The sequence below is a fragment of the Podarcis melisellensis genome (assembly GCF_964234715.1).
Source record: "Podarcis melisellensis genome assembly, chromosome: 3".
Taxonomy (NCBI): domain Eukaryota; kingdom Metazoa; phylum Chordata; class Lepidosauria; order Squamata; family Lacertidae; genus Podarcis; species Podarcis melisellensis.
Genome location: NC_138530.1, coordinates 89,285,077 through 89,313,056, shown reverse-complemented (window position 1 = coordinate 89,313,056; position 27,980 = coordinate 89,285,077). Strand labels below are relative to the sequence as shown.

At 44.8% G+C, this 27,980-nt stretch overlaps 1 protein-coding gene across 2 annotated transcripts; it reads left to right on the top strand.

Moving 5' to 3' along the window:
• HCRTR2 (hypocretin receptor 2) lies at window positions 1-27,578 on the top strand. Of its 2 annotated transcripts, none has more exons than XM_081906381.1 (7): window positions 1-458; window positions 15,117-15,277; window positions 17,969-18,212; window positions 22,089-22,204; window positions 23,583-23,803; window positions 25,073-25,194; window positions 26,798-27,578. In XM_081906381.1, exons 1-7 carry the CDS (start codon window positions 164-166, stop codon window positions 27,046-27,048), a joined length of 1,410 nt encoding a protein of 469 aa, XP_081762507.1. In that variant the 5' UTR covers window positions 1-163; the 3' UTR covers window positions 27,049-27,578. The 2 variants fall into 2 exon arrangements, with proteins under 2 accessions (XP_081762507.1, XP_081762506.1); XM_081906380.1 differs by having other exon boundaries at window positions 15,117-15,295.
• The last annotated feature ends 402 nt before the right edge of the window (window positions 27,579-27,980 follow it).

Here is a 27,980-nt window from a genome sequence, read left to right as displayed (position 1 = left end):
CCTCCTCTCTCCTGGCACTGCTGCTTGCCTCTTTCCACTGGGAAATCCTTGGTATGAAATTGGTCATAGAAGTTGCAGTTGGCACTGGGCTGTTTCCTCACTGCCCACCCCCACCCCCTTGTTTCTCTTTTCTCTGCACATTCTTCTGTCACATAAACTATGGATGGATGGGCTTGATCACAGCCTGAACTACTGGATGGTTGGATTCAGATCCAGAGCACAGCAAATTATGTCTCTAACTCAAGTGGAGGAAGGCTTCCCATCTTGTCGAAACTGGTCATCTAATATAGAGCTGAATGGCACCCAGGAGGCTTTTGGAAACCCCTCTGCAGATTATGATGAGGAGGAATTTCTGCAATACCTTTGGAAGGAATATTTGCATCCCAAGGAATACGAATGGGTTCTGATTGCTGGATATATTATTGTGTTTATTGTGGCTCTCGTTGGAAACATCCTGGGTGAGTAACATTTTGTATACTAGACTCCTATAGCTATTATTATTGTTGTTATTGGATTCTTTTGATTTATTGGTTTTTTTGTTGCTCGTATGGGATATATATATATATATAATGTTGTGTTTTTATATATGTTGTAAGCTGCCCAGAGTGGCTGGGGAAACCCAGCAAGATGGGTGGGATATAAATTAAAAAATTATATTATTATTATCATCATCATCATTATTATTGTGCTGCCATACCATCTTTTTCACACCACTTGTATACTGTACTGATAAAACTTTAAAAACCAACCGTACAACACTGAGATTTAGAAATATTATTTCTTTTTCTGACTGTGGAAAAGATTCTATTTATTCTGAGGGTTTTGACATTCATAATCTTTGTTCTTTTCTGTTGGGATATGATAGAAGCATTTGATAATACTGAGACTGTTAGAAATGCAATTTCCATTAAAAAAATATCTGATGGTAAACATATTTATTTGAAGGATTTCAGTAGCCTTTAACTTGTTGAGGCATCAGTCTTATACTTAGTTAAATGGAGTAAATATCATTGAACTCAACAGATATTACTTCTGTTCAGATGTGTATAGGATTTCCCTGTAAGTGTTGATTTCATTAGAAAACATGTTCCTAAATCCAGACCTTGTAACAAGTCAGTAATAAGTGAGGAACACTTTGACCTTAAGCAAATTACATGGAAGTAAGTCATATCAAGTTCAGTGAGTCCTCAGGCAACATATTCAGCTATTTCGTTTATTGGTTTACAGACTGAACTGCTGCCTTGTTTTCCAAAGGCAACTGGTGTGTTTTTTATTGCTGTCCACAGAGGAGGGGTGCTGAATTCTTCAAGCCTCATTCATATAATCAGAACACATTTTTCTTCATATGACACTTTACCCTAGTGGTTCCATTCATACCAAGAAAATTTTGAATGACGAGTTCTACTTCATTCAACAGAATTCTGAATGAAATTCTGAATGAACATTCAGCCTGAGAAAGAGAGCAGCTGTTCTTCACGGTTCTCAATACTGATGGCTCTTGTATCCCATAGTCTTGGTGGTGTTATTTAAGACAATCTCAGAGCTTAAAGCTGCCATTTGCCACATGCCAGTTGCAGTTTGCTGAAGTCAGTGACAACAGTATGAAAAATTGTATGGAGATTTGGCCCTCCTTGAGAACATATCAATTGCTGTACATATATGGTGTATGGGTTTTGAGGATGGGGAGGGGAGATAAAGTTAAACCCATCCCTTCTATATCATCCAGAGCCTGTTGAGAAGGGACAGAAGAATTAATCCCTGAAATTCTGCACCTATCCAACTCACAGCCCTTGGGGGAAGTGCATCTGTGAGAAATGGGAAGATGAAAGTGAAGTTGGGTAAAGCATGGTAGGTAGAGTTGAGATAGTATAAAAATCAGGAACTGAGGGAAGAAGCAAACAGGAACAAGAAAGGAAGAAGCATTAATTCAGGCATTTATAGAAACAAAGGAAAGGTGCGTGTAAATGGGAAGTAAGGGAGCAGATAAAAGCTGACAAAATGATAGATAACGAAACGTTGCTTAAAATGCATGAGATGTTTTGAGGGAATGACTGATCCACATTGTTTGTGGCAGGATCAGGAAATACATAGGAAGAGCAATGTCAAATAGAGGTGATGAGGATAGAAGTTTTAGAACTCTCCGATGAGCTAGAGCTGTTGCGAACATTCCAAAAAGCATGCTCAGGAATGTGTTTGAATACTCCAGTACATTTGTGAAGCAAGCATGACCCAGCTACTGAAATGCAAAGCACCCACTGCTGCTACTCCCTCCCCCTTAGCTAGTGCCTATAAGGACCACAAACCAGATCAAGGGAAGTAATAGTACCACTCTATTCTGCCTTCGTCAGACCACACCTGGAGTACAGTGTCCAGTTCTGGGTGCCACAATTTAAGAAGGATGTTGACAAGCTGGAATGTGTGCAAGAGGAGGGAGACCAAGAGATGAGGAGAGGGGGTGTGGAACCAGGCATCTGGCCGAGTTCAACAGGTGTGAATCGTGAGAGGCAGAGCTCCCCACTCCCCTCATCCACCTTGTACAGAAGTCATAACTGAATTCTGTAAAACAGGTTAAGAAAGAGGACATCACACAAACATCCCAAACGAATCCATTTTTTTGAAACTGATCGGTTACAAATCGGTGTCAGGGGAGCAGGTTCACCAACAGGTCAGAAAGGAGACTCAGAGACTCAAAGTAGTCAGTTGTTTTATTTAGGAAATTAGTATGCAACAGAGATCACGCAGGCATGAAAACGTTGCCAAGACTTGCTCTTAGCACTTCCTCTTCCTGCTACACCTCTTCTTCTGGACGTCTTCCAAGCAGACACAAACTCTGGCAGGGAGAAAACAAGAGAAAATCCAGCATACCTAAGACAGGAGGGTCCCTAAATGTCAGGAGTGGCTCTTCAGAGGACATAAGAGACTGTAACAGGAAAGAGGAATCTGAACAATCTCAGTGCTCACACAGAAACCTTTTCAGTCTGAGACTCTATCATTGTGAAGCCTAATAATTCGCAACAGGTGAGCCCTAATGTGCATAGTTACAGATAAAAAGAGGCAGACATTCACTCTTGTCTTGAGACTAATCATTTTGAGCAATATTTTCTCATATTATTGATTTAGGCTGCAGTTCTATACACACTCACCTGGACCTAAGCCCCACTGGATTCAACAGAGCAGCTAACACAACCAATTGCTAGCCATTAGAACAATGAATACATTTCTCATTTTAAAACAGTGTTGCATTTCTATTTTCCCTTCAGGATTTTCAAGGCTAGAGAGGAGCAGATTGGTGCTGCATAGGCTTTAATCCCATAAAAGCAGTGAAACCTTTCAGCAAAATCCTCAGTAGATCAATTAATTTGCTTTTAGTAGTTTGAGCCAATTTAACTGGATCCATGTGCTTTGTGGATTAGATGCTTAGGTCAATATTAAACTGCACGGCACCAGCACAGCACGACATGGTTTAATTAAAAAGTAATCAAATCTATATTAAAAGCGTGAGTGCTATCACCCTTCAAAGAAACGTGAGCATTTCCACACTAGGAATTCACTGCACTGCTTTCATTGCCTTTATTTCTGATAATCTGCTTACGCTGTTTTGGACTATAACTCTATCGTTCCTGTCCATTGGCCAATGCTAGCTGTGGCCAATGGGGTTTGTCACCTGAAATGCCTGAAAGGCACGAGGCTGGCAAAGGCTGCTCTGTGCCTTTAACACAGGACTGGCCCAGGGCAAAAGACAAGATGGCAGCCACCACCATTCCGCCTACTGAAGCTGGTTGGACCTTAATCCCAACACTGGTGATGGGATGGCATAATCCACTGTAACTGAGGCAGCAGCACAGATTAGAGGGCCCAAGAGAATCTACATGGCAACAGATGGGTATGGTTGAGGATTCAAGATAACTGTGAGGGGGCAGCAACTGCTGCCTCAGGTAGCTGTCTCACTCTGCCTAATGATAGGGCCAGCCCCTCTTTAACAGCTGCCATTGACAGCTTGCCACACACACAGTTTTCCCAGCATGGAGATGCAATGATGAAGGGCTATGCTTCTGCTGAATTATTTCTGGCATATAAAGACAAAGGTTTGTTTCTGAAAAGTATGGCAAGAGAATCACAAAGTCCTAGTGCATGAGTAGGCAAACTAAGGCCTGGGGGCTGGATCCAGCCCAATCGCCTTCTAAATCCGGCCTGCAGATGGTCCGGGAATCAGAGTGTTTTTACATGAGCAGAATGTGTCCTTTTATTTAAAATGCATCTCTGGGTTATTTGTGGGGCATAGGAATTCATTCTCTTTTTTCCCATAATATAGTCCTGCCCCCCACAAGATCTGAGGGACAGTGGACCGACCTTGCTGAAAAAGTTTGCTGACCCCTGTCCTAGTGGGTGTGGAATTAGTTTATCCTGCACATTTACCCCTGCATTTCCCCAGACCTCATTTCCTTTTGAAAGAAGCTCTTACTTTTCTTTGAAGCAGCATTCCTAAACAGCATGAAATCGGTACTCCGGCAGATATCTTTTCATTCTTCCCATTGAATAGTCCAAGTGAGATAGCTTTATTAAATCCTAAGGAAGGTAGGTATTTCAAGGGTGGCTGAAGATGTTTTGCTGCCCAAGATGAAACAGTAAATCACAAGGTAAAGGTAAAGGTACCCCTGTCCGTACGGGCCAGTCGTGTCCGACTCTAGGGTTGTGCGCCCATCTCACTTAAGAGGCCAGGGGCCAGCGCTGTCCGGAGACACTTCCGGGTCACGTGGCCAGCGTGACAAAGCTGCTCTGGCGAGCCGGCACCAGCGCCGCACACGGAAACGCCGTTTACCTTCCCGCTATAAAGCGGTAGCTATTTATCTACTTGCACTTTAAGGGTGCTTTCGAACTGCTAGGTGGGCAGGAGCGGGGACTGAGAGACGGGAGCTCACCCCGCCGCGGGGATTCGAACCGCCGACCATGCAATTGGCAAGCCCTAGGCGCTGAGGATTTACCCACAGCGCCACCTGCATCCCTAAATCACAAGGTAGGGGACCTTTTAAAGCCAGGGGGACATGCTCCATTGAGGACATCTTTTAGGGCACAAATTCTAGTGGTCAATAGGACAAGATGCCAAAGTGGACAGGGCAACAGATGTGACTTTCACCTTTGTGCAGAGGTTGCATTTCAGCTATGCAGAAGTCAAACGGATACGCATACTTATCCACTTATCCATTCTCCATCCAGACATTATCATCACTCAAGGACACATTCTGGTTAGGCAAAAGCCTTTGAGGAGGGTATGGAGCAAGGCCAGTGAATGATGTGACCTGGGGAGCTATGTATCCTACGGAGAATCCTGAGAGTCAAGCAGAGAGACCTAGAGGCCCCAGTTGTCCTCAGGCCTGAGAGTCCCCATCTCTTCAGTAAATAGTACTTCCCAGGTCAAGGTACATAATGTCCAGGAAAGCCAGTTCTGGAACCTCAGGCAAAACAAATATCTGCAAGCAGCCCACACTTGCATCAAAAATACAATGATAATAAATTCAATAACCAAAAACTCCCTGCCCTTTCATGACACCCAAAACCAGTTACTTCGGGCAGCTTCCTCAATCTGCCTAATGGTAAGTCAGGCCCTGATCTATGTGCTGATAGGAAACAACTGGTTTAAGTTGCACTGCATTCTTCATTCAAATTCTTCATAGGAAGAATTTGGGCAGAAACTGATAGGGGAAAATGCAAGAGAAGTCCTATAAGTCAGTATATGCTGACATCAGTTATGAGGATGAACACAGCAGCGACAGCCAACTGACAGATTGCAGTGATGCAAAGGTATCAGAGCTTCTGATCCTTTGTGGATGCTATTTTCCTGCCTCTCTTGAGAGGGTATCTTTGGGTTATCTCTTTTGTCCTCCCTCTCTCTGAAGCCTCTCAGATTTCATATCCTCTGCAAATGCAATTTATGGCTTCAATAAAATCAGCAATGATTATACAGAAAACTTCATAGACTTCTAAAAATGAAAGTTCCCTAAGGTGATCACTTGAGACCAGTTGTTGTTGTTGTTGTTTAGTCGTTTAGTCGTGTCCGACTCTTCGTGACCCCATGGACCAGAGCACGCCAGGCACTTCTGTCTTCCACTGCCTTCCGCAGTTTGGTCGGACTCATGTTTGTAGCTTCGAAGACACTATCCAACCATCTCGTCCTCTGTCGTCCCCTTCTCCTTGTGCCCTCAATCTTTCCCAACATCAGGGTCTTTTCCAGGGAGTCTTCTCTTCTCATGAGGTGGCCAAAGTATTGGAGCCTCAGCTTCATGATCTGTCCTTCCAGTGAGCACTCAGGGCTGATTTCCTTAAGAATGGATCGGTTTGTTCTTCTTGCAGTCCATGGGACTCTCAAGAGTCTCCTCCAGCACCATAATTCAAAAGCATCAATTCTTCGGCGATCTGCCTTCTTTATGGTCCAGCTCTCACTACCATACATCACTACTGGGAAAACCATAGCTTTTACTTTACGGACCTTTGTTGGCAAGGTGATGTCTCTACTTTTTAAGATGCTGTCTAGGTGATCCCTTCATGGATCACTGCCTTGCCATGGCGAAGGGGCTTGAAGAACTCAGAGAAGCTATGAACTATGCCGAGCAGGGCACCCAAGATGAACAGGTCATAGTGGAGAGTTTTGACCAAACGTGATGCACCTGGAGGAGGAACCGGCAAGCCACTCCAGTATCCCTGCCAAGAAAACTCCATGGACAAAGACAACTTGAGACCAGAGGTGGCTAAATTGCGGGTCTCCAGATGTTGAACGACTACAACTCCCATCACCCCTGACCATTTTGCTGTGCTGACTGGGGCTGATGGGTATTGTAGTTCTACAACATCTAGAGGTCCATAGGTTAACCACCCCGGCTATGCTTCTGAATAGCAGTTCTGAATAGGAGAAGAGGTAAACAGCAGAGGACTTGTGCTCATGTCCTGCTTTTGGTTTCACATATGCTTCTGGCTGGCCAATATGGGAAGAGAATGCTGGACATCTATTCTGGATCATATAAAAACATCCATAGGTCTGCAATCCATAGAAGCAGCAATGGGCAAACTCCCTTCGGACAGTCCAGTGTTGGGGAAATGTGTTGTCCACTTGAAAGGGAGCCTCTCTTATGCAAACCAACTTGCGCTTTCTGTCTGGTGGTGCAGGGGAAAGAGGGCATGGGGTAGGAGCCACCTTTGGTGGACCTGCCCAAAGATTAAAGCCTTTTGGGAAATGATCTATAATGAAATTAAGAAGGTCCTTTTCCTAAGAAACCTGAGGCTTTTCTCCTGGGCATGGTTGGCCAACTGGTGTCAAAGAAGGATAGGACTTTCTTTATGTATGCTACTACAGCAGCAAGAATTCTTCTGGCAAAGTATTGGAAGATGCAAGAACTACCTACTCTGGAAGAATGGCAGACAAAGGTGACAGACTTCATGGGACTAGCAGAGATGACCGGCAGAATCCGAGACCAGGGGAAAGAGACAGTGGAAGAGGACTGGAAGAAATTTAAAACATATCTTAAAAACTGTTGTAAAATTGAGGAGTGTTAAGATGTCAAGGGGTAAGAAGTAGAGAATTACAGCTATAACTAATAAGTTTAAGGAAATTTAATGAAAGGAAACTAAATAGATAAATTGACTAAAGGGTTGCTAAAGAATTGTGGAATAAGGATGCAGCGAAAGGGAGGTATGGGGAAGTCGGTATATGTTTAATGTTGTGTATGTTTTTGTTTTGTGATGTGTTTGTTTTTTATTATGTGTTTGAAAATTGAATAAAAATTTTATTTAAAAAAAAAGAGGGCATGGGGTAGGAGAACATGACAGTGAGGTTGGAAGTAGCCTATGAACCACCATCTGACCATCCATATTCTACAATTTTTTAATGCTATGAATGCTCTATCTCTCTTTTATGTGTGATGTCTCTCATTTGTAGCCCATCCTTTCTCCAAGGAGCTCAGGGGTTTGTGCAGCTTATCCCATGTACAGGACTAGCCATGATGGATATGCTCTGCCTTCACATCTGGAGATAGTCTGCTTCTGAATACCAGTTTCAGAAAAAATGGTGGAGAAGTGTTCTTGTGCTCAGGACCTGCTTGTGGGTTTCTCACAGGCATCTGGTTGGTCGCTGTGAGAACAGGATGCTGGACTAGAGAGGCCTTGGAGTGGTCCAGCAAGCTTTCCTTATGTTCTTACAGTAAGTTGATGGCAGAGGAAGGTCAAGCTGATAAAGTTAGGGCATCCCCCAATGAGCCTCATGTTAAGCAGGGATTTGAGCTCCTGTCTAGGAGACAGATAGATCAGTGTTTCCCAACCGGTGTTCCGCGGCACACTACTGTGCCGCGAGACTTTGCCTGGTGTGCCGCGGGAAAAATTGGCGGGGGGGGGAATAAAGGGGGAAAAATTATTCCCCCACCGCCAGGCGTGGGGCTGGGGCGGGGGAAGCCCGAGCTTCCCCCTCCCCCAGAACGGGACCCAGAGCCATGCCGAAGCTGCGCGCAGCTTTGGCATCGCTCTGGGAGCTTGCGGGGCTGGGGGAGGAGGAAGCCCTCCGCCAGCCTCCAAACCATGTCGGGAGACAGTGGGATGGCGCGCTGCGCCTCTCCCGCTGTCCCCCGAGTTTGCAGGGCTGGCGATGGGGAGGAGCAGGCTTCTCCCCCCGCCAGCCTTCCAGCCAAGTCGGGGGACAGCGGGATGGCGCGCCGCGCCTCTCCCGCTGTCCCCCGAGTTTGCGGGGCTGGCGATGGGGAGGAGCAGGCTTCTCCCCCCGCCAGCCTTCCAGCCAAGTCGGGGGGCAGCGGCAAGGACGCGCTGCGTTTCTCCGCTGTCCCGGATGGCTTTCAAAAGCCTGCCTTCAAAAGCCGTCCGGGACAGCGGAGAAACGCGCTGCCTTTCTCCGCTCTCCCGGGAAGGCAGGCAGGGGGGAGCAAAGGCTTTCGCCCCCGCCCGCCTTCAGAAGAGGTCCAGGACCTCTTCTGAAGGCGGGCGGGGGGCGAAAATCTTTGTCCCCCCTGCCTGCCTTCCCAGGGGCTTTTAAATCACCCCGGACAGCGGAGAAGTCCTCCGCTGTCCCGGGTGATTTTAAAATGCCGCCCGCCAGCATTTTAAGATTGCCCCGGACAGCGGAGAAGTCCTCCGCTGTCCCGGGCGATTTTAAAATGCCGCCCGCCAGCATTTTAAGATTGCCCCGGACAGCGGAGAAGTCCTCCGCTGTCCCGGGGTTTTTTAAAATGCTGGGGGTCGGAAGAAAAGCCCTTGTCCCCCCCCCAGCCTTCAGAAGAGGTCGGGGGACAGACTGCGGGGAGAAATCAGGGTGGGAGTCACGACCGTGAGGCAGGGCTGCCAAGTGTGGCAGAAGAGGACACGGCCGTCGCACCTGTCCTTAGGTAGGAGCTTCTTCCGTGTCGACCTGCTGCCCTAAAGTCTTGGCTTTTTTCTTGGCTTTTTGGCGGTTTTCACAGAAGGAAGGCAAGGGGGAGGGGAAAAAATTGAAACTTACACTTTCGTGCGTCCCTCCCGGCGTGATGCTGCGCGCTGACGTCACAGGGCTGTAATGGTGGTGTGCCTCGATATTTTTTTCATGAAACAAGTGTGCCTTTGCCCAAAAAAGGTTGGGAAACACTGAGATAGATGATAGATAGATAGAAGATAGATAGATAGATGATAGATAGATAGATAGATAGATAGATAGATAGATAGATAGATACGGTGAGAGACCAGCTTATAAAACACACTTGGGGGTACAGTCCCAGAAGGAAAGCCCCACACCATCTGGGATCATGTTTAGAACATTCCACAACTGTGAGGGTGAAAGTCTACAGCGGAGGGTCTTCTCTGCTTGAGAATTTAGAACCCTGCTCATGATTCTAAATTAAATTCTAAATTCTGAAGCAGCTCCTCGCTGCTGTGCGGAGCTCCACCCTCACTCTCATGAGATGCTCTAGACGTGATAATGGTAACACACCAGATGAAGTGAGGCTTGAGGTCAGAGAGACTAAATATACCAAATTAACATTCATTTTCAAACCTCCCGACGTTGCCATATGAAAATTCATGATCCATGTTGAGTAGAAGGTCACAATAAATTTTCCAGTGGCCTTTTGGATCTGCAAATTAATTTCAACTATGAACTTTCCTGAGTTCTGTCAGCTGACTGGAAACTCATAACAAGTGATTTAACAACTGGTGTACCCAAAGGTGACTCCATTCGCTTTGCATGTTAAGGAAGACGAGAATGTTCCATCATCAGGGAAGTTTTTAATGTATGATATTTTAGTGTTTTCTGGTTTCTATGGAAGCCGCCCAGAGTGGCTGGGGTACAAATAATAAATTATTATTATTATTATTATCATCTGCACCTTGCACCAGTTGCTCTGTCCAATTCTTGTATATGTGAATTAACTTGCCTGGACTTTGAATTGCATCCTGTGCTTTATATACCCTCCAACATTTCTCTGACAAAAATAGGGATATCCAATTTAATAATAATAATAATAATAATAATAATACCCCACTCATCTGACTGGGTTGCCCCAGCCACTTGTGGCAGCTTTCAACGTATATAAAAACATAATAAAACATTAAACAATAAAAAGCTTCCCTATACAGGGCTGCCTTCAGATGTCTTCTAAGGTTGTAAAGTTACTTATCTCCTTGGCTCGAGGCTTGCATAACTCCATACCCTCCAACATTTCTCCAATGAAAACAGGGACATCCCAAGGAAAAGTGGGACACTCTGGGTTCAAATCAGAAACCAGGACAGCTTCTGGGGCTGTCCCTTGGTGGGTCAGGCTTTACAACCATGGTTGACCTCTTATGCAGGTGTCAAGAACCACTTGCCACACGGAGCAAAGAGAAAGGCATCATCCAGAGAGATTTACAGCTGATATAAAAAAAAATTCCATCATAGACCCTGCCAATGTGCTGCTATGATTTTTGTTAGATGGAGCCTTGAAGCAGCCAGTGTTTTGCAAAGTGTGTTGTTACTGCTCCCTTGGAGAGAGGCCTGCTATGTCTGTGCTCCTTACTAACTTCTGATCAGCACTTGGAATTTATCATGCACTCAGTCAGCAGATTTAATAATGGTTCACCTCTCACCTCACTCGAAACCCATCTAACCACAGAAATCGTGAGTGGCTTTTTTCTTTTGGTTACTGTTTAAGTGCACGGGCCTTTATAACTCAACAGGCTCTTAGTAAGATGTCCTTCAAGAATGGCCTTCATTTCTTCAGTAGATGAATAAAGGCCATATTTTTAAGTGTTCTATTAAGCTAGATAAAGAGATCTACGCTCCCATTTCACAACTGGCTCATGGATGATGGTATCGCAATACGGCTGACTTGGTCATGGTTTTCGCCAAGCTAGCTGGGCATTTTTGCATCCACTCCAAGCCATGTTCTGAAGCCATATGCTGAAGCTAAGCAGGTATGGGCCTGGCGTACACCTGGATAGGGGGCCACATGGGAAGTGGGAACTCCATGCATGTGTCCTCGAGTTCCAGGAGGGAAAAAAGGCAGCCAGAAAAGTCATAAATTCATTAAATCTACCCAGTGGCAGCTGGTGTCCACTAGACCTGGTGGAGCAGCTAGGATGCCATGGAGGGGGTATGGTCACAAGGAAGCAGCCATCTTGTTCTGGTTTTCTCCCCATCCATCTTCCTTGCAGACACTTACAGAGGACACTTGAGCATTGCAATTTTATAAATAGCACCTGACAAAACTGAAAAGTGTCTTACTTTGGTTCGGGGGGAGGCTGTTGCTTTTTTGCTGTTGCTGCTGCTGTGGGTTCATGCCAAAGAAGCTGCACATTGCTCCAAGAATGCCATGAAGAGCTTTATGCTCTCGCCCAGGCCACACTTGCTCACCTACCTGACCCACCGTGGCAGAAACTGCCCCTCTCCACATCTCTTTTGGCCTGGCCAGGCAGCAGCTGTGCACAAGGTGAGGAGTGCACCTGAGGAGTGCAGCAGGTCTCTGACCTGGACAGAATGCATTGTATTGAAAAAATATTGTTTAAAAACAAACTATGCGTATCTGTGGGATCTGTGTTTGTTTTACCCTGTGAGTTTAGATATTGTACACAGTACTGTAATGCATGCAGCAATCCGGCAAAACTCTTGCCCAAGACATGCCCTCCGACATCTTCTCACACAAATCCAGGGAGCACACACATACCCCACATCATGCCGCCTTCCCACCGCAGCCACCCTCTGCCTGCCACATTCGCTGAGGCTGCCCCCCCCCACACACACTTTGTCACCTTATCTTCACCAACTCTTTCTCCTCCTCCTCTGCCACCGAAAGTGGAGTGCCTGCTTCTGGAAGTGTGCTTCCAGATGTGCTATGCCTGTTCCTGGGAGTATGGTAGCGGGATTGTTGGGTGACATGCATCTGAGTTATTTGCACATTTCTTATGCTGCATGACAGCTGGCATTTTATTGCCCTTCGGTAGGTTTAGTATTGGGTATGCAGGTGGCACTGTGGTGTAAACCACTGAGCCTTGGGCTTGCCGATCAGAAGGTCAGTGGTTCAAATCCCTGCAACGGGGTGAGCTCCCATTGATCAGTCCCAGCTCCTGCCAACCTAGCAGTTCGAAAGCACGACAAAAGTAGATAAATAGGTACCGATCTAGCATGAAGGTAAATGGTGTTTCCATGCACTGCTCCGGTTTCACCAGAAGCGGCTTAGTCATGCTGGCCACATGACCCGGAAAAACTGTCCGCGGACAAATGCTGGCTCTCTCAGCCTGTAAAGCAAGATGAGCACCGCAACCCCAGAGTCGTCTGGGACTGGACTTAACTGTCAGGGGTCCTTTACCTTTTACCTTTTTAGGTTTAGTATAAACCTATTCTTGAGCCTGGGGTTAAGGAGCAGGCCTGGACCCCTCACCATCCTTGAATATGTGGTGCTGGTGGTGATGCTGGTGGAGAATGCTCTTCCATCAAGCACATGGGCACCTCGGCTTGTTATTTTGTCACGGAATCTGTCTCAGTGGTGGTATCTGTGCAGCAAAAAAATGGTGGAGAAAGGAATATAGTGGTGGTTTTTTACACACATAATGCTCCTTCTGTGGTGTGGGGGAGGACCCATTATTGAGACCTGTTCTTAGAAGCTGGAATTCCCCTAATGCAAGGACCAGGACTTTGCTAGCAGCAAATCCTCACCATTGTTTTATTGCCAGGATGAAAAGGGGCAGGCTGACACATTGTGGCAAAATGAATGAACTGCAAACACTTCAGATGTTCTTCAAGCAAGAAAGTGATTTCCCCACCTCCCTACTCCCCCAAACTGCAAAATAAATCCTAAGAGGGAGAATAATATTTCTGTTGTCATGATTTTGCTAGTCAAATGCAGATTAGAAAATCTGATGCCAAAATCCCGTCCAACTATATGCAAAATTGTCAGTTATTTGTTGTCTGTTACTTTCACTGCTATATGCATTTTAATGCATACTCTCTTCCAATATCGGTTGGAGAACTGCCTCTCAATATTTGTATAAGTGTGAATTTCACAGGACAGCTATATTTGCATTCATGCGTTGTATTGGAAAATGTGAATTAAGCATGAGAACTAAACCAAGTTCCTTCCCCATCCCTACTCACGAGTAAATCCCACCAAGTTCATTGCGGCTTCCTCCATAGTAAGTCTGTTCAGGATTGCAGGCATCATCAATCAACTAGATAAGCACTGAGCCAAATCCAAGATGGCGCAAATCCCTTCTCATTCTGTAATCCAGCCAAAATAATAATCTCATGGTGGATTCTTGAATTTAAAAATTGGAACTCAATTCAGATAAGGAAACCTATGAGATATGATCACAGTTTACTTCGGAATACCTGGTCCTGGGAGAGCGGTACTGCAGTCATGTCTTGCTTTGTGAGCTGCTCAGAGGCATTTCATTGGACGCTACTGAAACAGAGTGCTGAAGCCCATGAGCCATTATTTGAACATTCATTTTACTGAAATGATTCTAAATCCCTTGGGGAGAGAGGTGTGTGTGTGTGCATACATGTGCACAGTAGACCCATGCTTTCATGTTCCTGTGCCAGCTGTCCTCCATGAATTGAAGAACAGAACTCTGGATTTGGAAGTCCTCTGAACTCATGCAAGTTCCCTGTGCGAAATGCTCCCCCCCCCCCGAATATTCACAGTTCTAAATCACACAGGGAGCCTGTACAGAAGGCTCCTTACTGTAGACCTTCCCCTTACAACTCAGCATGCAGGCAAACACTGGTGGGACTAGACAGCAGGCCTCCACCTTGATATGAGTAAACTGAATGCTTAAATAGAGCCCTGTTGAGTAGCATAATAGTAGGACATTGAATGAGCAAGACTTGAATGAGCGAGAAAAATTCTCAGAGATCATTCACACCCTGGCCAGCACCTCTTTAATCTTCTACCCTCGAGCAGGAGATATAGAAGTATAATCAGTCATACCAACAGGTTAAAAAACACTTTCTATCCATGGGCTGCTGAAGGGAAAATAATATAGTGCAACTGATTTTCAGGGTTGGTGTGTTTTGCGACAAGTACACAGAATGCAATGAGATTGAGTGTTTGTGGGGGGATGGAGGCTCGGTTAATTTCACTGTACACAGGTTGTACATTGACAATAAAGGTATTATTATTATTATTATTATTATTATTATTATTATTATTATTATTATTATCAGAGGTACCTTTTTCTCATTTTCCTTTTAAACCTCCTGGCAACAGTATTGATGTTGATGGGCATGAGAAGGCTCTCAGCCAAGTCACTAATAATGATGGGAGTTCCCCCATCTGTATATTCTCTTCTGTGTGCCTTCTCCAAGAATGTAGGCAATTGTTCTTCCTCCAAGACAATCATATGGCTTGGGCATCCCAGGCAGATCCCTCTTTTCACTCCAAGATCCTGAACTGATCCTGAGCACTGCAGGAGACATAGAAACAGTTTGAGTGTGCCCAATGAGAGGATCTTAAACTGGGAGAAGGTATGAAAGATTAGGTAATGCTTAGAAGGCACAACTTTGAGAAACTTGGTTCCCAAGCCTTGCCTTTTTTGGTCACTCCTCTTGGACCAAGATAATTGCATTGTTCTGATTTGTTGTTTCCTGATGTCCCTATTGATTCTTTTTTTGCAAATAGTTTGTGTTGCAGTATGGAAAAACCACCACATGAGAACAGTCACCAATTACTTCATAGTCAACCTCTCACTAGCTGACGTCCTTGTCACCATCACTTGTCTTCCAGCAACGTTAGTGGTGGATATCACCGAGACGTGGTTCCTTGGGGACAGCCTGTGCAAGGTGATCCCTTATTTGCAGGTATTGTTTCCCAGGTTGGGGTGGGGAGTGGGCAGGCTACACTTTAATATAAATATGTATAGTGTTATGCATTGAGGTCAGGTGCCTGACCCCTCTAATCCCTGGATCCAGCAAGTGTTAAAAGTTAATTAAACCTTCTAATTCTGGGAAATAGCCAAACTAGCTTCCTGGCGAGGTGATGGGGGATTAAGGGGCTCAGTGCAAGACAGCAAATGGATCCCTCAACAGAAAAAGGCAGAGTTGGGAGCAGAGGTAGCAATGGTGTAAAAACAGCAAACTGAGAGAGGACGGACAGAGCAATGTTTGGTGCTTGTTTACAATCCAATGCTGCAGCTATGGGAGAAACAGGGCCCTCTTAGGGGGTTAACGCATTCGTCTCATTTATATCCAAAACTCTCCCATTGTTTTATTGGCCTTCTTCCACATCCCTCCATCATAGAATTTCTCCCACCACATCAGGCCTTTCCTCTAAGGCACCTACTAGATGAAGAGAGTGCATCCTTTCATTAAACATAATGTAACATGCCACCCCAATCCCCAGAGAAGTGTGAGATTCCAAGCACAAATTTCCCACCTGCGCCTGTGCTTCATTGGGAAAACGAAGCACGGTGAAGACTGTGGTTTCTTTATGAGATATGGTTTATTTACACACATATACACACAACTTGAGCCTGCTTGGGGGGGCGGGCGGTGCCCAGCATTACACTCCAAGGCGGTTTTATCTTCTCCAAAGCACAGCATTTGATTCAACAGACACTAGCCATTTTTCTCTGCATCCTGCACTTTTGCTTGTCTCTGCCGTTCCAGAAAGTGGTGGTGGGGGATGAGTGTTCAGACCGCTGGGCTCTCACTAGTAGGGTGCCTCAGGGTTCCATCCTCTCCCCCATGTTTTTTAACATCTACATGCAGCTGCTGGGAGAGATCACCAGGGGGTTTGGGCTGGGTGTTCATCAATATGCGGATGATACCCAGCTCTACCTCTCTTTTAAATTGGAACCAGTGAAGGCTGTGAAAGTCCTGTGTGAGTGCCTGGAGGCAGTTGGAGGATGGATGGCAGCTAACAGATTGAGGTTGAATCCTGACAAGGCAGAAGTACTGTTCTTGGGGTACAAGGGGCGGGTGGGTGTGGAGGACTCCCTGATCCTGAATGGATAAACTGTGCCCCTGAAGGACCAGGTGTGCAGCCTGGGAAGTCATTTTGGACTCACAGCTGTCCATGGAGGCGCAGGTTAATTCTGTGTCCAGGGCAGCTGTTTACCAGACCATCTGGTATGCAGGCTGAGACCCTACCTGCCCGCAGATTGTCTTGCCAGAGTGGTGCATGCTCCAGTTATCTCCCACTTGGACTACTGCAATGCGCTCTACGTGGGGCTACCTTTGAAGGTGACTTGGAAACTTCAATTAATACAGAATGCGGCTGCTAGACTGGTGACTGGGAGTGGCTGCCGGCCGAGACCATATAACACCGGTCCTGAAAGATCTTCATTGGCTCCCAGTACATTTCCAAGCACAATTCAAAGTGTTGGTGCTGACCTTTAAAGCCCTAAATGGCCTCAGTCCTGTATACCTGAAGGAGCGTCTCCACCCCCATCATCCAGCCCAGACACTGAGGTCCAGCGGTGAGGGCCTTCTGGTGGTTCCCTCACTGCAAGAAGTGAGGTTCAGGGAACCAGGCAGTGGGCCTTTTCAGTAGTGGCGCCTGCCCTGTGGAACACCCTCCCAGCAGATGTGAAGGCAATAAACAACTACCCTGTATTTTACTTTTAAAAGACAACTGAAGACGGCCCTGCTTAGGAAAGTTTTTAATGTCTGATGCTGTATTGTTTTTAATATTCAGTTAGAAGCCACCCAGAGTGGCTGGGAAAACCCAGCCAGATGGGCTGGGTATAAATAAATTATTATTATTATTATTATTATTATTATTATTATTATTATTATTATACCACCTCACTCAATTTCTGGCCCACATTACTTTCCCTCCCTTCTCTGAGATCTTGGCTTTTATCTCTCCAGTCAAAGGGGCTTATTTCTTTGCACTCTATGGTAAGTTTCTTCAATCCCTTATACTGTAGTTGCTAATGACTCATTGCTAACACTTCACTTGCAGTAGGCCAGTTCTGACTTAATTAGCTGTAACACTTGAATTAATTAAAGGATTAGCAAGATCATGCATGGGTCAAAGACACACTTGATTGATACTGAATACACATGTGTCTGGCCATTTCCTGTCTTTGATACTCCAGACTTAAATTAAAACCTACCACTAGCTTAATCCCGAATTTTGTGTGCCTTGCACTCCCAGATTCATAACAAGAATATGCTTTTTTTAAAAAAGGGGGGGACTGCTTTTCATTTGCAGATGATTGGCACTCTAGATGGCATTTACCTAACCAAACCTGTGCAAAGACTTCCCCCTCCCCCCTCCTCCTATGCACCCCACCCCCCAAATAAATTAGGTATGGGAGTCAGGAAAAACCCCTAACAGCACACGGGTGGTCCAGTCCTTTGCTTTTAACAGGACTGAGAGGTGACTTTTGTAAGCTGGATTGTGCCCATGGAGGGGAAAGTTAATGTGATTCTGAAAGAATCGTTAAAAGTGCCAAAGCAACATTTCCCTCCTCCTTGTTTTTACTGATGTTTTGCTGCCCTTCTGTTCCTTTTCCCCCTTCCTAGACTGTGTCGGTCTCTGTTTCCGTGCTAACCCTGAGTTGCATTGCCCTGGATCGATGGTATGCAATTTGTCACCCTTTGATGTTTAAAAGCACAGCCAAGCGGGCCAGGAACAGCATTATCATTATCTGGATTGTGTCCTGCATTATAATGATCCCCCAGGCGTTTGTCATGGAGTGCAGCCATGTCTTGCCAGCATTAGCCAACAAAACCATCTTATTCACGGTTTGCGATGAACACTGGGGAGGTGAGTGTTTTTCACCACAGGACTTGAATTGCCCACATGGACATTATGGAAGGAAAACTGTACAGTTAACAAACCCACTGTATGAACATCTCATCTCCTGAATTATTGGGTATTGGTTGAAACCAGGACTTTGCATGATCTTCTCTGGCACTGGCTTTTAGCTGCCTTTAATCTCTAACTGGATTTCTTAGGTACAGGCAGTAGAAGTCAGTGAGGTGGAGTGGGTGGGTCAGTATTGCTTGCGTTGCTTCCTATAACTGAGAGGGAGGGGGGCAAGGTAGGAGGGAGGTCTCTGCGGTGTGGACGCAGCAGCGGGAGCATCAGATTGGTTCCACCACAGCACTCACACAGTGCTGACCTCCTCACTGTCTCCACCCTTCTCCTCTGTGTCTCAGTTACCAGAAATGACCTCCTCATTGCGAAACTAGGTGAGCACCTATGTTGGTGTCTGTGTTGGGCCTATATTGTGCCTATGTTGACATAGCTTACGACTTGAACATGTGAACATAGAAACATGGGATGGGTCTGCTGTTTTCACAGGAACTGGTCATGTACCTATGGGAAACATGCAAACACTCTCTCCCTCCCAACCACCACCTCATCTGTGAAATTTCACAGGCCTTTAGATAGCTCAAAATAACCAAAGGTATCACCAGAATAACCAAAGGTAACTGGATACCTTAAGGACTGCCATCTTCCACAAGACCTTGCAAGCCCATGCATTCAGAGCAGTTTCAGAAGCACATCAGAAGGTGGCATACAATTAAAATGACTGATCGTTCAGATGGTCTCTGTGTCTCCCTGTCATTAGAAGTCAGGTGAAGATAGGGCCTTTTTGATGGTGGCACTCCACCTTTGGAATTCCCTCTCCTAGGAGGTGTGCTTGGGGCCAAGGAGGAACTCTTCTTGGCTCTGGCATTTTTATTTCCCCAGGCCTTTGGGTTTTTGGTGTGTGGAAGACAGGAGTGCCTGGCATGCTCTGGTCCATGGGGTCATGAAGAGTCGGACACAACTAAACGACTTAACAACAACAAATGTATTACTTCTGCTGTTTGCTATGCACTTACTATTTACTTTGTTTTGCTATTGTGGTTTTAATTTACTTTGGACTGTCAGGGGATTGAATGATTGGATTCTTCAGCAGCACACACACAAAAGGCACCTTACATATAGAAAAAACAGTATGTGAAGGAAAAGATTGAACCCTTTATTCATTTGCTTGGAAGTCAGTCCTGCTGACATCACAGCGACCTCAGCTTTTAAGTCTCCCCTTGCTCCTTATTTCCGGATTGGCCAATCCGAGAGGAAGAAATTTCTCCCTCCCTGCCAGAAGGCGGTGTCAAGCATACTTTCACTTCCCTGGGAGACTATTAGAATTAATTTGCTTTTCAGGCTCCCAGAGATGAGTTCTGTGAGGAAGCTGAAATGTCTCTACTTTTCCAGTGCTCCATTATCCAGCTATGACGGTCAAAAAGGTTCAATAATACCTCACAATTTCCTGTTGGGAGCACATGGGGCTGGCAATGGGATCCCAACTCAACATGGAACACAACCTAGCAAAAAGGATTTCCTCTTTAGGGGCATGCCCTGATTTGCTTGGTCGTAGTATCACAAAACAGGGTCTGCAGTTACATGATAAGCATGTAGTAACTGTTGGGCCAAGAGTTCACCACCAGCCTCACATATGCACAGGCAATCACATAGCTGAATCAAGGCACTGAGAGCCATTCAGCAATTTCGCCGATGCATTAACACAGCACCCAGCAGCTAAGGATTTGGGTTCCTTGATGACAAAACCTTCAGCTCTCTCACACTCCTACCCACCCTGTCAGTCAGATGTAATAATTGCTAGATTGGTGGAATCTTTAGTTCTACTTAAAGCACAAAGGTCCTTAAGCAACTGTTATGTGAAGTATGTGCCCTGGGTTTTCTTTGAAGTTCTGCCTCCAAATGCATCGCCGCCCTGATTGAGACCACTTCAAAGGAAAAGGCTCGTTCTTCGTCCATCTTGATCCATCATCGACTTGTACATAGCCTGGCAGGTTCTACATTTTTCTCCCTTTTTTTTTTTTAAAAAAAAGAAAAGCTAAAGATGTTAAATTAGAAGCCATAAACCTCCAATGGTTGTTGAAATAAATGCTGCAATTATACTTGCACTATGCCTGAAGGTCACCGTGCAGGCAGGTGGTGGCTCTTTATGAGCTTTCTTGAGTCCTGCCGGTTGAGAGCTCAAATACTTAAGATAATGGTAATTTCCCCTGCAGTAAAATTTCAATTACAGTTCTGGCTCCCTGACACAGCAATGTTTCTTTTCAGACCTAGACAGTTACTGAACCTTCTTATATATTCTGTGCACTAAGAGAAAAACGACTCCATCTGGTTCATGTGAAAGATACAGATTTACCCAGATAACATCACAGTTGCAGATGCTGGAAACGGGTAATTCATGCATATTTATAGAACCCTTGGGAGATTCACACCATTGAAGAATTCTGTACAAAGCACTTAAAGCAGGACTACCAACCACCCAGTACTTCACTGGTCTGACCATTAGGAGGTAACAGGCAGTGGGCTTCAAAAGCCTGTGACCACCCAATTCTGTCTGGCACCACCCCATAACCTGCTATATGTATTGGCTGGCTTTTTCCACAACCCATCAGATTTGCTGTAGCTCAACCCCTTATATGCCAGATTCCATCCTAGATCTTCACCTCACAGTTCAATACTTTTCCTGACTTCACAAGGTTCTGACCAGGCTGCAAGTGGTGAAGGTAGAGTGGTAGTCCAGTCCAGTCCAGTCCAGTGGTAGAGCATCTGCTTTGCTGCAGAAGGTCCTTGGCTCAGTCCTCAACATCTCTAGGTAGAGTTGGAAGAGACCTCCTGTCTGCAACCCCAGAAAACTGCTACCAGTCAACGTCAACAATACTGTAGATGGACCAGTGGAAGAAAGCTTCCTGTGTTCCTAACAATCCTAGCTGGCCTTCTGCCCCTTACCCCAGGGGGCCAACAATTTTGGAAATCTAAGCTTCGCAACCTTGATTTCAAGGTTGCTCTCCATTTGTTTTCTACATCCTCATCTTTTAGCAAGGTCTTCAGGCGATGGCGTAACCAATGCCTTTGGATAGCTAGGTGCTTCCAAATGCTTCTGAACATTAGTTTAGCAATCTAGTCAACTGCAAAGTCAAAGGGATTTATTATATATATATATATATATATATATATATATATATATATATATATATATATATATGCTTCCGTAGATTTTCATGGGTACAGGAATGCAGGTTTTGGTGTCCTCGGGTGTCTTCCCGTGTAAAAGTTGGGGTGTCTAGGCGACGTTTCGACGAGGACTCACTCGTCAAGATCAAACCTATCCTTTCTTAAGGAAATCAGCCCTGAGTGCTCACTGGAAGGACAGATCCTGAAGCTGAGGCTCCAATACTCTGGCCACCTCGTGAGAAGAGAAGACTCCCTGGAAAAGACCCTGATGTTGGGAAAGATGGAGGGCACAAGGAGAAGGGGACGAGAGGATGAGATGGTTGGACAGTGTTCTCGAAGCATGAGTATGACCAAACTGCGGGAGGCAGTGGAAGACAGGCGTGCCTGGGGTCACGAAGTGTTAAACACCCTACCCTAAAGGCTTTTCACCACATGCAAAACATGCTAGGATCTGAGTGGCCTTGGTTAATAATGTGCTTGGGATGTTTTGGAGGAAAGGTTCCTGTTTTGAAACGATCCTATCTATTCAGCCCTTTAATTTTACAATATGTTTGTTGCATGCATTAACAATTACATAGCAACTAACAACTTCAAATGAGCGCACGTAGAGAAGATCAAAAGAGATGTTATTCAAGTCCTTTTTGGTTTTCTTTGCAGCTGAAGTCTACCCCAAAATGTATCACACTTGTTTTTTCCTGGTTACATATATGGCCCCACTGTGTCTGATGGTGTTGGCCTACCTACAGATATTCCAAAAGCTATGGTGCCGGCAGGTAAGCTTATTTTGCTGTGAGATCCATCTGTGTGATCCATTTCATGATGCCTCTTAAAGACTGACATATTTATGTATTTCAGTAATGGACACAAAAATATATTAATGGTACAGAGTAGAATAATTGTGTATAATTCACATGCAAGCAATCTTTCACCAAAAAAGGAACACCATGTTGTCCAAAACCATCCAAGCATATGAACTGATATAGCAAAGTAAGTGCTTGCATCCAGTCCACAAATTCTTAGCTTACATTTTCACTCTAAAGAGCTGAAATGAAATTATTCCTGCTCAGATAGGATCATTTTCTTCCCTGGCTCTTAGTTTACATCGGATGAAGGCTTGATAAAAGAAATGGAAAAATCACCTAGAACAGAGAAAGAAAAATGTTGTAAACATTTCAGAAACATTTACATTGCACTTCGGCATGATACATATTATGTTTTCTTGTTTCTTATTTCAGTTGATAGAGTAGATTTAATACTCTAGAAGCTGTTTCTACTCCCACGCATTGGAAAATAACATATCTCTGTTTTTCAAGTGCAGTTGCCAAAGTGAACAAGGTGTTATATTAAGGAGAATTAACACAGCAAGCCTACTTAACACCTATTAGCTAGTGTGATTTGACTCTTTGCTCAGTTACGTCACATCAAGTAGAGCAGGTGTACCATAGTGGCTTTTTAATATCATTGGAAATTGTGCATAATTGGGCACAATTTTTCAGTGATATTAGAGCTTATTAAGAGAACCAGTTGTTCATCGGTTATCCCTTGTATTTGCCAACTTGATTTTTTTTTTATTCATAAAAAAGTTCCATATTTTGGACCAATAATCTCTCTGAACATGTTTATGAATCTTTGGCTAAGTTAGCAATATGCTCCCATAAACTAGATCCTTAGGTGTGTCTTATGGGTGCGCTACAGGAGTATAGCAGGTACTAAGTTTAAATTTGCTAAATTTGTAACCCAATTTTACAAAGCCATATACAAAAGAAAATCAAAATGCAACCAATACAATACAATTTAAAACATCATTTTAAAATTCTGCTTTTAATACTCCTAGATGAACCATCATCAGACAAAATGTCACACAAAGTACCAAAGTTGGCAAGGTGGCCATCTGTTACCTCCTAGTTTTCATCAATTCAGCATCTTTACTGAGTTCCCTCTTCAGGTCTCTCTTATATCTAACAAAAGGGGGTTCACATTCAGAATGGAGATGCATAAGCAAAATGAACACAATTCTGGAAAGGCATCTTTCATTTCAGCCATAGAAAAGAGATTATTATTATTATTATTGTCTCTGGGCCAGTGAGCCTAACAGATTTTCCCTTTGGGCAAATGGAAATAATTAACATTCCCTTTACTATGCTCTGCTAGATTCCAGGAACTTCATCTGTGATTCAGAGAAAGTGGAAGCCTCTGCAATCCACAGCGCAAACCCAAAGGCAGAAGCCATCGGCAAATTTCAGGATTAGTGCTGTGGCAGCCGAAATCAAACAAATCCAAACCCGGAGGAAAACAGCACGTATGCTCATGGTCGTTCTCTTGGTTTTTGCCCTCTGCTATCTCCCAATTAGCATTCTCAATGTATTAAAAAGGTAACCTTAATACACAATGAGTAATAATATGCATCTGTGTGTGATTTTCTAGTCTTTAGGTAGCAGGATGATTCCATTTTGCAGCTGACTAGCCCTATAGCAAAATTAGCATTTGTTTGTTTGTTTGTTTATGAACTGCCAAGTAAAAAAAATACAATAAAATAATTAGAACATAAAACTTTAAAATCATAAAGTCACAAACAAATGGTCAACAGTGACTCAGATCTCTACAAGGTCTCAGGCAGAAATCCTTTCCAGTTCTGTCATGTGAAATCCTTATTTGCTGAAGATGTTGGAGACTGAACCTCGAACGTTCAGTGGACAAGAAATGAGCTTGAGCAATGAGCTATGGCCCGACCCTGGTATTAGCATGTGGTTTTTAATTTTGCAGAAAGGCAGGCAAAACTGGAGCTGATGTGAACATGGCTGGCTTGACTAGTTGTCAACACAGTTGAGCAAGAAGTGTGGAAACACCTCTCTGCTCCTTCAGCTGCTGCTTAAGGCTCAGAAGCAGAGGAGAAGGAGGAAAGAGGCAGGGTGGTAGAACCTGCTTGAAGAACCAAAGGGTTCTGACCACAGCAAGCCCATGCTTGACATCTTGCAAGAGGCAACATTGGGAACAATCAAGAACTGCAGGATACACTTAAAGGCACTAGAGGGCACTCCAGTCTTAGGGACTTGAGTGAAGGGGCTTAGGTGAGTTTAGTGTTTCTCTGTAAACAGGAAATTAGAGCACAAGCAAATATTAATGTTGTCTCAGTGATAAGCCAGGTTCCTGAAAGAATAAGGAAAACAACAGAACTAGAGTATGCACACCCAGCAGAGGAGGAGTGCAGCCTTGTACTGTGAGGGCAACCAAAGTAGCAAGATTCCACGTAACTTCTTGTCTCTAAGCAGGTCTCCTTGATCAGGGCTAGTGTGGTAAGGACCAACATTTGCCTGGTCCAAGACCGAAACAATCCTTATTCCCCCATCAGCACCACCATTCTGACTTTACACAGAGCATTCAGGCCAGAGGTGACCAGAAATATTTCTCAGTGTGTGGTTATCTGAGTCAAGGCATGCGGTAAACTTTAGAAGTCACTTATAAGATTTGCACTCCCTTAGAGAACATGCACAGGCCTTTTACTTTAATAATAATGAAACCATTGTGCCCTTGTGGTCCTCTGCATTTTGAGATACATATTCTTTAGAGCTAATCAAACTGAAAGCTAGTTTGAGATTTAATCAGATTTCTAATGTCTTCTCATTTCTTCTCTTCTTTGTAAGGGTGTTTGGGATGTTCAACAATGCCAATGACAGAGAAACAGTGTATGCCTGGTTTACATTCTCCCACTGGCTTGTATATGCAAATAGTGCAGCAAACCCAATTATTTATAACTTCCTCAGTGGTAAGTCGTTCAGTTCTGCTGCCTTTTATCAATGCGCCCCCTCCCCACATGGTTTAGCTACACAGCTCAGAACTACTAGAAGTCTTCCATTCAATGTAATGGGCTCAAGCTCATAGAACTCTCTCCCAGCTGAGATTAGGCAGCCACCCTCCTTGTTACACTCCAGGCATGTGGCCAAGCCCTTTTTGTTCCAGCATTTTAAGACAGTGTTCCGTCTAACAATTAAAAAAAGGAAAAAGTTTTATTGCTCCATTGCTTTGTGTTCACCACTTAGAAATGTGAACAATTACGCAGTATAGAAATGTCTTAGATTAAAAAAACAGTAAATAAATGAGCCTTTGGACTTCCCTTATCTTCTTGTTGGGGGGTGGGAATATTTTGTGCCTCCAATTGGCTTCCCTGCTTTGAGTTTCAGGCTGATGTGTAATTTCCTATCAGACTATCTGCTGGTGGCTGCCTGAGGGGTTATGCTTGCACACTACCCTTGCTGCCAACATCAGGACAAGACAGGTGAACTCCCTGTCTCTACTGGGTTTACTGGTAGAACATGAGACTCTTAATCTCAGCATTGTGGGTTTGAGCCCCACATTGGGCGAAAGGTACCTGCACTGCCAGGGGGTTAGACTAGACGGTCCTTGTAGTCCCTTCCAACTCTATATTCTCTTTGCTACATGTGCCATGAATCCACCCATTTAACCAAGAGGGGGAATAATACTATGATTTTGCAATGAACAGGTTTTTTAATGAAGCTATGTCATTATCTCTTTGGGGTTTACCCTGTGGTTACCAGATTTTTTCCAATGAATCCAGGGACCCCCCTTTTTTTTTCTTTTGAAGCTGAGTAGCAACAGGGAGTCAGTAGTGGGGATGGTGAGGCAAAAGACCCTGGGCCCAAGCACACATGCATATTGCATAAAGGTGCAAAGCCCTTCTTTCCCACCCTGTGAAACATAAATGCACAGAGTTTTTTAAAAATTGGGCAACACCCCCCACCCCCAGCTCCCGAGCCTCCCCTGATCAGTCAAAACAAAGGGGGAAGGAGATCTGTACCGTCGGACATCCCCGGTTCCCCTTTGGCAGTGGCAGCAGCAGGAGCAGTCAGCAGCCCGGAGCCAGCCTGGTGGGGCAGTTGGCTCTGGCTGGCTTCAGGAGCTGCTCATGGTCGTGACGCCTGCCATTTTTCCTCTCTAGAAGTCCCCATATGATGCGTTGCACACAAGACACATCACATGGGGACTTCCAGAGAGGAAAAATGGCAGGCGCCACGACAGCGGGCAGCGCCTGAAGCCAGCCAGAGCCAACTGCGCTACCAGGCTAACTCCGGGCTACTGAGGCTGCCACTGCCACATTTCCTGGGGACAGATTTGCAAATCTGGGGACATTCCGGGGACAGAATTTGTCCAGGGACAGATTTGCAAATCCCGGGACTGTCCCCAGAAACCAGGAGTGTCTGGTAACCCTAGTTTACCCAAATTGTATCAGTGGCATTTTTTAAAAAAATCAATGAAGTTAGGATTCATTTTCACACATGAATTGTTGGTAGGGGAAAAAATTCCAGTTCACAGTATACTATCTCATGCTTCTGGTGCTGTTTGATTTGCAGGAAAATTCCGAGAAGAATTCAAAGCAGCTTTTTCCTGCTGCTGCTGCTTTGGCATGAGCCACCACAACGAGGACCGGCTTCGAGGACGGGCAAGCACAGAAAGTCGGAAATCCTTGACCACCCAGATCCCCCATTTTGACCACGCTACCAAGTTATCAGAGCACGTTGCATTGACCCATATAAGCACACTCCCAACAAATGGCAATGGACCTGTTCACAGCTGGGAGCATCCCAGTTTCTCTGCGGTTTAATACTTTTGTAAGTGGAAATCTGTGCATCCAGTTGTCTCAACCAGTAACCAGAGTACTGCGGACTGGAAAGGAATGATAGTCAATGAACACCTCTTATTTCCTAAAAGAAACCACAGCCTTGTTTGGAAGCTTGCGTGATTTTAACAGCCTTTGCTTTTGAACTATAAGATAAGATTGTTTGGGAACACATTAATTTTTTTATATACCTTAACTGGTCAGAGCTTCTGACGTATTTCCTTTCTCAATAAAGAGTGGGTGCATCTTGTGTTTCAGTCAAAGTTGGCAGTAAGCAAGGGGGAAGCATCATGATGGAAATCACATTAGGACCAATTTTGCCTCTACCAAGTTGTTCATAAAATAGCATAACTGAACCCTATATTAATATGGCCATACTAATTGATACTAATAGTGACATCATTTGTTGAATGTGATTCCAGTGTGGTGTAGTGGTTAGGAGTGGTAGATTCATAATCTGGGGAACTGGGTTCGTGTCTCCGCTCCTCCACATGCAGCTGCTGGGTGACCTTGGGCTAGTCACACTTCTCTGAAGTCTCTCAGCCCCACTCACCTCACATAGTGTTTGTTGTGCAGCAGGAAGGGAAAGGAGAATGTTAGCCGCTTTGAGACTCCTTCAGGTAGTGATAAAGTGGGATATCAAATCCAAACTTCTTCTTCTTCAAAAGGGTACCAGCCATATTAAGGAAGATATCTGCAGCAGAGGTGGATTTAGGAAAGCACGATTGGTTCTGACGTGCTGGGCATCAAGTCTAGGGGGCGCTGCAGGGTGTCCCAACTATGATGTAGTGAATTGAGAAGAAAGGAAGATGAGAGGTCGGGTAGGTGCCGAATTTTGGCCTTGCACAGGACATCACTGAAATCTGAAAGACTAAAGTCCACCCCATCTGCAGGCTTGGGGAAAATAGCAGATTTTT

What these genes read in the sequence shown, in the direction of transcription:
- HCRTR2 (XM_081906380.1), top strand. Translation starts at nt 164, where the DNA reads ATGGATGGGCTTGATCACAGCCTGAACTACTGGATGGTTGGATTCAGA. An exon ending in AAAAGCTATGGTGCCGGCAG is followed by an intron (nt 22,205 to 23,582) that starts GTAAGCTTATTT and finishes ATGCTCTGCTAG; the next exon opens with ATTCCAGGAACTTCATCTGT. An exon ending in TATTTATAACTTCCTCAGTG is followed by an intron (nt 25,195 to 26,797) that starts GTAAGTCGTTCA and finishes TTTGATTTGCAG; the next exon opens with GAAAATTCCGAGAAGAATTC.